This window comes from Bufo bufo, chromosome 2 (genome assembly GCF_905171765.1).
Source record: "Bufo bufo chromosome 2, aBufBuf1.1, whole genome shotgun sequence".
Taxonomy (NCBI): Eukaryota; Metazoa; Chordata; class Amphibia; order Anura; family Bufonidae; genus Bufo; species Bufo bufo.
Window position 1 is genome coordinate 189,124,376 of NC_053390.1, and position 12,913 is coordinate 189,137,288.

Consider the following 12,913-nt stretch of genomic DNA (forward strand, 5'->3'; position numbering starts at 1 on the left):
ACCCATTAAAACAGTCCATTTGATTGTAATCAATAAATAAATAAATGACAAAATATATAGATAGATTATCGTTTGGTAGAAATAGCCCATTAGATTATAACGGAGGGTACAATGTTAAGTATTAGGTATTATATTCCAAGAAAAAAAATATATATATACACTCACCTAAAGAATTATTAGGAACACCATACTAATACGGTGTTGGACCCCCTTTTGCCTTCAGAACTGTCTTAATTCTACGTGGCATTGATTCAACAAGGTGCTGATAGCATTCTTTAGAAATCTTGGCCCATATTGATAGGTTAGCATCTTGCAGTTGATGGAGATTTGAGGGATGCACATCCAGGGCACGAAGCTCCCGTTCCACCACATCCCAAAGATGCTCTATTGGGTTGAGATCTGGTGACTGTGGGGGCCATTTTAGTACAGTGAACTCATTGTCATGTTCAAGAAACCAATTTGAAATGATTCGAGCTTTGTGACATGGTGCATTATTCTGCTGGAAGTAGCCATCAGAGGATTGATACATGTTCTCATTCTGTTTACGCCAAATTCGGACTCTACCATTTGAATGTCTCAACAGAAATCGAGACTCATCAGACCAGGCAACATTTTTCTAGTCTTAAACAGTCCAATTTTGGTGAGCTCGTGCAAATTGTAGCCTCTTTTTCCTATTTGTAGTGGAGATGAGTGGTACCCGGTGGGGTCTTCTGCTGTTGTAGCCCATCCGCCTCAAGGTTGTGCGTGTTGTGGCTTCACAAATGCTTTGCTGCATACCTCGGTTGTAACGAGTGGTTATTTCAGTCAACGTTTCTCTTCTATCAGCTTGAATCAGTCGGCCCATTCTCCTCTGACCTCTAGCATCCACAAGGCATTTTTGCCCACAGGACTGCCGCATACTGGATGTTTTTCCCTTTTCACACCATTCTTTGTAAACCCTAGAAATGGTTGTGCGTGAAAATCCCAGTAACTGAGCAGATTGTGAAATACTCAGACCGGCCCGTCTGGCACCAACAACCATGCCACGCTCAAAATTGCTTAAATCACCTTTCTTTCCCATTCTGACATTCAGTTTGGAGTTCAGGAGATTGTCTTGACCAGGACCACACCCGTAAATGCATTGAAGCAACTGCCATGTCATTGGTTGACTAGATAATTGCATTAATGAGAAATAGAACAGGTGTTCCTAATAATTCTTTAGGTGAGTGTATATTCTGTGTAAAATATTAAATTTAACTGCAACGTGATTAAAGTTGTGGGACACTAGTCTCAAATTAGACAATATGTTCTGCCAGTCATCTAATTGTATAATTGAGCATTCAGCTCCCTAAGCCCTTTGTCCAGGAGAAGATGTATTATTAAAAAGTGCTTTAACTAGTAATTTATAAAATTGAGCAATCTTAAGCTTGTGACCTACAATTCCTGTTAACTCATTTAAAGGTGTAGAAGTGTCTACCTATAACACAGATTTTTCTTTGACACTGTACAGTGCTGATCGTAACTGAAAATACCCAAACCAAGATACATTAATTAAATACTCTTTGTGCTAACTCCAAAAATGAAAGTATTTCCCCCATTCCTCACTACCTGTGAAACATAAAAAATATTATTTTTCTGCCAGTACTGATCCCCTGCCAATTCCTCTAGAACCTGTAAGCAATGATTATGCCAAAAGGGCGTACAACCCAAAGATCCCTTTATTCCCAACCAGCGTCTAATAGTACACCAGAACTTACTAAACAGTTTCCCAGCCTCTCTATAATACTCTTGTATAATAGATAATTGGCTGGATTCCAGTAAGGTAAACATGCTATCGAAGGAAGATTTGCTCACCAGGGTCCTGCACAATGGACTTTCCTTCCATTGACAAAATAACCATAACTGTGGGGATATAAAGTAACCCTTAAAGTATGGAAGGTTCAACCCTCCGTTTTCTATCGGTTTATAAAAATGTTCCATTTTAAGTCTTACATGCTTTCTGCCTCAAATTAGATCATTAATAATTATCTCGGTTAATTTAAAGAATTTATCCTCAATCCATATTGGGGAGTTCCTCAGAATATACACAGGGGTAGAATCAGCATCTTAATAAGGGATATTCTATCGGCTCTAGGTAGAGTAGTCTGAGCCACGTTGCAATTTTGGCTCTCGTTTTAGTTATCAGTGGAATCAGATTAAGGAGCAAATAATCTTCAATCCTAGGAGATATCAACATACCCAAATATTCAAATGAGTCAGAAATCTTCAAAATATTCAAGAGCCCCTCATTGAAAAATTGAAGACTATCTAAGGGCATAATAGTGGTTTTTGATCAATTAATATCCAGACCTGATACTTCACCAAAGGATTTAACTATTTGAATAATTCTTGGGAGTGTAGTATTTGTATTCTGGATAAAAAATAATACTTCATCTGCATATAAAGAAATACGATCCTCCCTTCCCAGTGTTCCAAACCCTTCAATCCCAGAATCTTGCCTTATCTGGCCACAAGAGCCTTGATATAAATATCAAATAATAATGGAGAAAGTGGGCATCCTTGACGGGTGTCTCTATTCAATAGAATGCTGTCTGTCAAGCCCCCATTAATATTCAACATAGCCTTGGGAGACTTATACAAAAGCTTAATCATGTTTATGAACCTAGCTCCAAATCCCATTTTATTCAACACCTTCCAGAGGAATCTCCACTCCACCCTATCAAATGCCTTAGAGGCATCAAGAAACAGGATGGAGGGAGAGACCCCCCCCTTCCCCCGAAGATTGTATATTTGCAAATAGCCAGTGTAAATTATAGTGCGTACCCTTATTTGGGATGAAACCATTCTGATCCAAATGTATAACTGATGTAATAACCTTTGCAAGCCTGGTAGCGAGAATTCTTCAAAGAAGCTTTACATCGGTGTTCAAGAAATAAATTGGCCTATATGCCTCCATATCTAAGGGGTCTCCTCCACTGATTCCATGAATACCTTCAATAAACGAGGGAGGATAGCCTCCCTGTATTTATGTTAGAATTCATATAGGAATCCATCTGAGTCAAGGGAGAAGTTTCCCAAGCAAGCCTTTATTGCAGCCTCTAACTCCTGCAGAGAGAATTTATGATCAAGAAATTCTCTTTGAGTATCTGTTAGGACTGTTAGGGAGATAGAGTCCAGATAAACATCCATCATTTCATCTGGGATATTCTTATCTGATTTATATAAATCTGCTAAATACTTAACAAAAATGTATTTTATAGATTCTTGATCATCTATAGTTAATCCTTCAGGAGAACGAATACTTGCTATTTTATTTTTATTTTTAATCCTGATTCGAAACCACCCTGGCCAACAATTTCCCTGGGCGGCTCGATTCAGCAAAATATTTCTGTCCTTTAACCACCTCCCGTCCGCCCATAGACTAAAAACGTCCAGGAGGTGGTAATCTATCTCTGAATGGACGTTCCTGAATGTCCATTCAGAGACTGCAGCTTGCACGCTAATCGTGCAGCTGCAGATCGCGTTGCCCGCTGTCAGTGACAGCAGGGCAACCCTTAGAGAAGACAGTGCCCAGGTGTCCTGCCTTCTAGATCGATGTATACAGAGCAGGAAGCGCTATGCAGGAGAGTGCAGGAGCTGTGAGGTCTTTCAGAGACCTCGATCAGCCCTGCACTGAGGCTGCACAGCGCTGTATTGTGCTGTACAGCCTCTCTGGGGGGTGTATTTCTCCTGTAACTGGGGCTACTATGTCAGCCCCAGTTACAGGAGAAATCAACAGTGAAAAAAATAATAATAAGTGAAGTTAAATGTCCCCCAGAGGTCTTGTATGACCTTATGGGGAACGAAAATATTTGGTATTGCTGCATCCGTGACGGTCATATAAATATCACATGATCGACCCAGTCCGATAAACACCATAAAAAAAAAATATATGTCAAAAAAAGCTATTTTTGTCACCTTACATCACAAAAAGTGCAACACCAAGTGATCAAAAAGGCATATGTCCCACAAAATGGTACCAATAAAACCGTCACTTCATCCCGCAAAAAATGAGCCCCTACATAAGAAAATAGCTCAAAAAATTTAAAAATATAACTCTCAGACCATGGACACATTAAAACATAATTTTTTTGTTTAAAAAATGCGATTATTGTGTAAAACTTAAATAAATAAGAAAAAGTATACCTATTAGGTATCGCCACGTCCGGAACGATCTGCTCTATAAAAATGGCACTTGACCAAACCCCTCAGGTGAACGCTGTAAAAATAAATAAATAAAAACTGCGCTAAAACAGCCAATTTTTTGGTCACCTTGCCCCATAAAGTGTTATAATGAATGATCAAAAAATCATATGTACCCAAAAACAGTACCAATAAAACTGGCACCTTATCCCCTAGTTTCCAAAATGGGGTCACTTCTTAGGAGTTTCTACTGTAAGGGTGCATCATAGGGGGCTTCAAATGGGACATGGCATCTAAAAACCATGTGGCGCTCCTTTTCTTCTACACCCTGCCATGTGCCCATACAGCAGTTTATGACCACATGTGGGGTGTTTCTGTAAACCGCAGAATCTGGGTAATAAATATGGAGTTTTCTTTGGCTGTTAACCCTCGATGTGTTAAAGAAAAAAATGGATTAAAATGGAAAATTTGCCAAAAATTTGAAATTTCAAAATTTGATCTCCATTTTCCTTTAATTCTTGTGGAACGCCTAAAGGGTTAACAAAGTTTGTAAAATCAGTTTTATGTAACTTGAGGGGTGTAGTTTCTACAATGGGGTCATTTATGGGGGTATCCACTATGTAGGCCCCACAAAGTGACTTCAGACCTTAACTGGTCCTTAAAAAGTGAGTTTTTGCAATTTTCTTAAAAATTTTAAGAATTGCTTCTAAACTTCTAAGCCTTCTAACGTCCTAAAAAAATAAAATGACATTTCCAAAATGATGCCAACATAAAGTAGACATATGGGGAATGTTAAGTAATACATATTTTATGAGGTATCACTTTCTGTTTTAAAAGCAGAGAAATAGAATTTTTGAAAATTTTGAATTTTTCAAATTTTTTTGTAAATTTGGAATTTTTTCATAAATAAAGGTGAAATATATTGACTCAAATTTATGACTAGCATGAAGTACAATGTGTCATGAGAAAACAATCTCTGAATGGCTTGGATAAGTAAAAGTGTTCCAAAGTTATTACCACATAAAGAGAGATATGTCAGATTTGCAAAATTAGGCCTGGTCAGGAAGGGGGCAAATGGCCCAGATGTGAAGTGGTTAAAGAAAAGCTTCTGCTGTGTCTTATCCCGAAGAAAATCTGAGTATGCCCGGCTTGCATTCTCCATAAAATCCCTATTTTTTTCTGTTTTATTCCTGGAAATTCCTTCATAGCAACTACAGCTAAGTCTTTTAGTTCCCTCTCTCTCATAACATAGCCCTTTCTCAAATTAGAAATATTACTAACGAATAGGCCCCTCATGAATGTCTTAAGGGCATCCCCTACCAGTTATAATTAATATCCCCAAAATGGACAATCTCTTGTTTCATCATTTTATGGTTATCCATTAGGGAGATCCAATGGGGATTTAGTCTAAATGGGGGTCTTGACTGATATTTATTATCCGTCATGGATACTTCCAAAGTGAATGGTGCATGGTCCGATAGAGCCCTGGCTTCGTAATTCATCCGCTTTATATATATAAGATAGTTTTAATTTATTAAGGCCAAATCTATCCTAGACATGGAATTTCCAGATTTGCTTACACAAGAATAGGCTCTTTTCCCCTTCCCTAAATAACACCATACATCTATAAAGCCTGATTACAAATGGAATCGTGCTAGGCGGGATCCTTGTGCCTAGCTATAGGTATCTCCCCCCATTGAGATCTTATCAGTTTCTGGATTGATGGCAGAATTAAAGTCCCCATTAAAGGGGTTGTCCGGGTTTAGAGCTGAACCCTGACATACCCATAATTTCACCCACTCAGTACCCCTGATGTTAGCATCGGAGCATCTCATGCTCCGATGTTCTCCCTTGCCCTGCGCTAGATCGCACACCATCAAGCCACGAGGCAGTGAAGGACCAGACAGGGACCCGTTATTACAATAGAGTTCCCGGTATCCATCAGTCGGCTGCACAGAGCACGTCCAGCGTGTAGCTTGTTCCGTGCATGGGGTGTTGAGGTAGGAAGAGGGGAGGAGGACACGATGCAGGACGTCTACGTCATCACGTCTTCCTCGCCAGAAATGTGTGATTTTTAAATTGTGCTTGGTCTGTGGGGAGTTTTCGGGCAGGGGGCCCGTTGGAGTCAATGGACTGAGTATTTGGATACTGGATAAAGTTTTCCGGGTTGGTGGTGTGGGATTTTGTAAGGATGGTGTGGGTAACAGTTTCTCTAAAAAAGGACTGTCCGATAGATTGGGAGGTAGGGCTAAAAAAATCTCCGGGTGTGTCCCAGCACAGTCCGACACTAGCCAATCGGTGCTGCTAGTGGCAAACTGTGCAGGGACACATCCCTAACTGGTAACACCCAGTTGGAACTTTATTACAGGGTGCTGGCAATTCATCATAAACTTCTAGCAGGAATAGTAGAGGAATGACAAAACATGACAGAATTATATGAAAAGATGTTCCAGAATTGTTATTATATGGAGAATGCAAGTAATTACTAATACAGACATGTCAGGAGAGGTGACAGCTCCTCTTCAAATAATGATAAAGTACTTCTGAACTTGCATTTGTTTGGTAAAAAAAAATATTGATTTTATAATCACGCCCATAGGATGCCCGCTAGGTTTCTTTGGAAAGGAGTGTTCTCGAGTGTGCCAATGTCAGAATGGTGCAGACTGTGACCACATTACTGGGCAGTGTACATGTCGCACGGGATTCATGGGAAAACACTGCGAACAGAGTAAGTCCTAATATCTGTATTCTTGACTATTACTCTTAGGGCTGATCTGTAATATCAAGCTGCATCGATCTGTTTATACTCATGTCCATTTTATACTTCCTGTTAGAATGCCTGGCAGGTTCATACGGATACGGATGCCGGCAGGTTTGTGACTGTGTTAACAACTCCACATGCGACCACATTACTGGGACCTGTTACTGCAGTCCAGGCTGGAAAGGTACAAGGTGTGACCAAGGTGAGATTTTGCAATGTGGTGAGGTCTTTGGAGATGCAGGAGCCATGCTTCAGTCGTCTAATAGATAATACTATGGCTGGGCAGTGTCAGATATGTGACATTACATGCAAGCTGAACTATTTAGTTTAGTAAGACGAATTTGAAACTTTATTTAAAGGGGTTGACCCATCTCATACATTAAGGGCATACATTAGTGGGATCCACACCTATCTCTAGAACAGAGCCTGCAAAGTAAAGGAGAGCAGACTGTCCATGCATGGTCATCCTCCATTCATTTTTATGGGAGTGCGGAGAATAGCCAAGCAACACGCTCGTCTTTTTTCTGAAGTACCACTGAAATTAATGGGAAGTGCTCCGCCAGTGGCGTAGCTAGAAATGACTGGGCCCCACAGCATATTTTTGAATGGGGCCCCCCTCCCCCAGCAATTTTTTCGCAACCCCTTCCTTTCATGCCGCCCCCATTCCTGTTGCTAGTAAAGATCGCTCTCTCAGACCAGGCCCGGCAGCTATTCCATGCGTTTTCTACACTGTCTATACTGCCACTGTATATAATGTCATTGTGTAATACTGTTGAGGGAGCCCTGACAAAATCTTTTAGTCCTCCTCCTCCAGGATGGGCCCCTTCGGGGTCAGGGCCCCAAAGCAGCCGCTTCCCCTGCTTCCCCTATAGTTATGCCCCTGTGCTCCGCGCAAGCGCAGCCACCGCTCCATTCACTTTTATGGTGCTGATGGAAATAGCCGAGCCAATGCTGAGCTATTTTCGACAGTCCCATAGAAATGAACGGAGGGCGGCTGCGCATGTACGGTCCACTCTCCTTCACTTTGCAGGCTCCCTTCTAGAGATGGATGCAGGTCTCAGAAGTGGGAGCCAGACCTATCAGACACTGAGGACATATCCTAGCGATATGCCCTCAAATGTATGAAATTAACCTCTTTAAATTTCATTATTTTTAGTAACTGTAAAACTGTATTTTACTGGATTAAACGAGGCACCCTTTAATAGGTGTTTTTATTGGTAGAATCACAATGGACAAAATACATGTAGGAAATGTAATTATCTGTACTGAGAGGAGTTGATGTTATGATCATTTACTTCATTTTCTCCCCGAATGTCCTCTCTTACATATTCCACCCCCACCCATCTGTATGTGCTAATTTATTTTCTTTCTTGCTGCTGTTCCCTTCTAGCTGTAATGATAATTGTAGGAAACCTGAACAGCCTGACCCGCACAAGTGCTGCCATCCCTGCTGATTCTTACCAGATCGGTGCCATTGCTGGCATCATTATCCTTGTCCTGGTTGTCCTCTTCCTGCTAGCCCTCTTTATCATCTATAGACATAAACAGAAGGGCAAAGAGACAGCGATGCCATCTGTAACCTACAGCCCCACTGTCCGAGTCCTCAGCACAGACTATACCATTGCAGGTAACAGCTTACATTTTATGTGTGCCTTGCATAATATTCATTGACAGACTTTCTTTGGCCCTCTAACTGAATGATGTATTGAATTGACTTGTGATTAACCCATTAAACGCAGGGCCAATGTTTATGCGTTTTTATTTTTTCCTTGTTGCCTACCAAGACCCATAACTTTTGTACTTTTCAGTCGACAGAGCCATATTAAGGCTTTTTTTTTTTTTGCGGGATAAGTAGTATTTTAAGGTCACTGTTTAATTTAACCATATCTTGTATTGAAAACCCAGAAAAAATTCTTTGTCTGTTGAAATAAAATAAAAAAAACATTTCGGCCACTTTTTTGGGGGTTTTGATTTAACCTAAAAATAACACAATGCATATTTTTTTTATTTTATAACGTTTGCATTGCCATATTCTAACATCCATAACTTTTTATTTTATTTTAACGTCTCCAGAGCTGTAGTTGGTTTCATTTTGGGGCACATACGGATTTTTGATCACTTTTTATTCAGTTAGGGAGGGGTAGGGTGACCAAAAATGGCAAATCAGATTTTTTTTTCAGTTCTAGGATTCATCGGTAGAATACGATTGCAGTCCATAGTATTTTCACAGGTTGCCTGTCAGGTCATGCCTCGAGCACACTCTTTATGACAGCCATGGGAGCCTTCATGACAGCAATGGGATGTCATAGCAACTGACCAGAGCCCCGTGATTTAGCCACGGGGACTCCCAGAGGGAGCTTCCTTCCCCATCTAACTCTATAGATGCCATAGTCGCTATTGACCATGGCATCTAAGGGGATAAATGACCAGGGTTGGAATTATCTCCAATCCCGGCAATTGTTTGCCAGGTGCCAGCTGTGATACACAGCTGGCACCCACCGCATATAGAGCAGGATCAGCTGATGTGACCCCTCTCCATACACCTTTTGTGCCCCGTTGACATACTATTATGTCAGGGAGCTCAAAGGGGTTAAGATAGTATCAATGATGCACTGTGACATGTATTAACCCAGCAATAGCCGTCTATGAAGCCAGGTATACCTCAGAATACTCTGATTTCATTTTGACGGATTCATGCAGAATGTGACAGAAAGAAAATTGGTATTCAGAATATCTCCAAAATACTGTGTTGTAGAGGCACCATACAGCAGTAGTCGGAGTGCTTATGGCTCCATAGACTCTGGCGTGCCACCATAGAGGACCCATATACATAAGCATTGCATCCACAAAATAGTACAAACATATGTAAAACAAAGAAAATTAAATTAAATTAGGTGAATAGACAAGGTGAATCGCTAAATCGCGCAGGGCAAAGGCATTTTCAAGAGTTTCCAGTGACGAACCGGGCTCCCATGGGGCTGCCAGAAGACCGGTAACGTCACCGGCACTGATGGGTGGGCTTTCGGCTGCCCTAGCCAGTAAAAACGGCTAGGGCAGCGCTAAAGCACACCCATCTGAGCCAGTGACGTCACCTAACACACTGCCGGGCGGGAAGCTTCCGCCCGGCAGTGTGTTATTGTAACAAAAGAGCCCTTGCCCTGTGCTATCCAGCGCAGGGCAAGGGAGCGCATCGGAGCAAGACTGGCTTCAGTTTGAAATTATTAAAATTCTGATTGGTAATTATACAAATATTTCTTTATACAGACTCTCCCCCACAATAAGGTGGAAATCCTAACAGCCAGTACTTCTCTAACCCAAGTTACCACACATTGAGTCAGTGCACAACGGGACCTCATCTCAACAACTTGGACAGAATGGCTATTTCTAAGGTAAGGCATCATGTGAATTTTCATGGTTATTTTACAACTACCATTAGGTCAGATTTTCTTTTTTAACTATTTGTATCGTGTGCATTACTGTATTTCTACCATGTATTACTTTATCTATCTACATCTATTTCCAACCTTATCTTCTCCATATGTGTTCAATTATTTCATCCTGAAAGCATAGGACAATTCTAAAAATGCTATAAAGGGTGATACACATGTGAATAATGTCTTAAAGGCACATTAAATCACCCATTCGAGGGTTTCCAGAAATTCTGCTCACTAACTCAGTGGCCATCTCCTGACTGCATTTTCTAGACTGTCCATTGTCTTATTGATCTGCCGTTAGGGTGCTTTGAGAGCAAAAGGTCACAATGATAACATTTCTGCAGTTTAGATTGACTATGGCAGTAGTGTTGGGGCTACATAAACCCCATTATTTTTCTCTTGAATGATTACCTGGCTACACCTTCTCTTACCTAACCCATATGGCACCCCAAATTTACCGTCCTTTTCTGATAATAAGGCCTTCAAATTCTCAGCTGACTTTTGTGTGTAACTTGAAGCCCTTGGCTCCTGCCCAAAAAGGAGGTGGGCCCACTAACTACCTGATAAGTGACAGTTTATTTTCCATGGTATTGGAACTATAGGCCACATAAAAATCCAGATTTTTTTTATAGTGACATGGCGTATTTAAAATAAAAAAAACACTTTAACACTATAACTCTATAATGATTGGCCATTTATATATAATAGGGGTAGAGGAGACTATCCGTCAAGGAATTTTCTATCAATAAATCAATAACGCCAATCAATATTTAACATTTCTCTCTGGTCTTTTAATTAAGTCCTTTACAAGTACTTCAGGCTAAAGTAATAATGCTAAGTAGATTTCAACAAAAATATAAATTATTGATGTTTTTTGACTGCTGATTGATCATCATCTTAGTAGATTTCAACTAAAATATAAATTATTGATGTTTTTTGACTAATGATTGATCATCATCTTCTATTGACTATTTGGTAGGGTGACCGCCCCTGGTCCTGTGCTTTCATATTAGTGGATGAAGTAATACTGGGACATTGCAATTGATTTGTAATAACACCTTGTTTTTGCATTTTCTTTCTTTATTTTTGTTCAGTCAAAAAGCAGCCAGCTTTTTGTAAACCTGAAGAGTTTGGATCCTGGGAAGAGATCACACACTATTGATTACACAGGAACTCTGCCAGCAGACTGGAAGCAAGGAGGATATATGCCTGAGCATGGTAATACTATGGATTCCTTACAAATAGGCTGTAATATAAAAATGGAAAAATAGCTTTATATGGTGTATTTACTTTACTACTGTATATATTTAAAATTGAACTCCCCTCAGAACTGGAAATTTTGATTTGCCAGAAATAGAGTAGTCTCTGCCATTTCACCTTACACTACAGGGCACCAAGAAACAAATCTACACTGCTGTTTATAGGGGCCATTGACTTACTTTAAAGGGGTTATTCAAAACCCTATAATGTCCCTTCTAATGCCCGGGCCCCTCACACAGATTGTATTTACCTTGCTCCCCAGCACCCGCGTTGTTCCGCTCCCCCGCATGGCCGCTGCAAGATCTCCCCTTCGCGCAGATCAAAACATCCGGCGACGGGGGACAGCCTATAACAGGCCGCAAAGGGGACGAGCCTTGATTAGCGATATGCCCCCATTTTATTAGATGGGAATACCCCTTTAAAGAAAACGATAGAAGCAAGGTTTTCTGCTGTGTGATGGCTGCCCTCTGGTTACCACTTTAAATCCTACTTTTAATCTAGAGGAAAAAGTCCGAATTTTCGATAACTTATTTGAAGCCTAATATTCTTGCTTGTGTAAACTACCCCAAAAAACCTACATTAAATGGAATATAGTAATGTGTCTTCAAAATGTGGCAGTAAGTTGAAATAACAACGTTATCCTTATGAAACATAAAGTACATGCTATTTCCAGGAGTAATTTGCTTTCATAAAAGAAACAGATACTTTTACAGTGTAACACATTATTTACGGTTTATGTTTTTTCCAGGTCTCCTGAAAAGTTCTGCATATAGCATTAGCAGCTGTTCACTGAGCAGTACTGAAAACCCCTATGCAACCATCAAGGATCCACCAATTCTTCTTCCGAAACACACCGAGTGTGGATATGTGGAGATGAAGTCACCCGCACGCAGAGACTCTGCCTATGCAGAGATAAGTATATCAGCCTGGCCACCAAGAATGTGTATGAAGTCGGTAAGTGCTCCTTTAATTCTTTTATTTTCCTTCCAATACTTCTATATGCTTTCACATGGAAGGAAATAAGGACAATTGTTTTCTAAAATATCAATATAATGAACATTATTATTTTATCTTCAGACCAAGGGCCTGAATTAAACCGATTGCACATTTTTTGCCTCATTCACACGTCAGTGTTTTGGTCAGTGATTTCCATCAGTGATTGTGAGCAAAAAACAGTATTGGAGCCTCCACAGACACAAGGTATAAGGGAAAGATCTGCACCTGTTCTGTATTTAGAGCTGCATCTGGTTTTGGCTCAAAATCCCTGATGGATATCACTGACCAAACACTGACGTGT

General features: G+C 40.4%; 1 protein-coding gene across 1 annotated transcript in view; it reads left to right on the forward strand.

Moving 5' to 3' along the window:
* The window catches only part of MEGF10 (multiple EGF like domains 10), a 114,708-nt gene that overhangs the window by 96,147 nt on the left and 5,648 nt on the right, over nucleotides 1-12,913 (forward strand). The window contains 7 exon segments of the mRNA XM_040415978.1: nucleotides 6,761-6,889; nucleotides 6,996-7,124; nucleotides 8,313-8,570; nucleotides 10,205-10,311; nucleotides 11,451-11,574; nucleotides 12,365-12,532; nucleotides 12,535-12,570. Of these exon segments, the coding sequence (XP_040271912.1) occupies nucleotides 6,761-6,889; nucleotides 6,996-7,124; nucleotides 8,313-8,570; nucleotides 10,205-10,311; nucleotides 11,451-11,574; nucleotides 12,365-12,532; nucleotides 12,535-12,570 (951 nt within the window).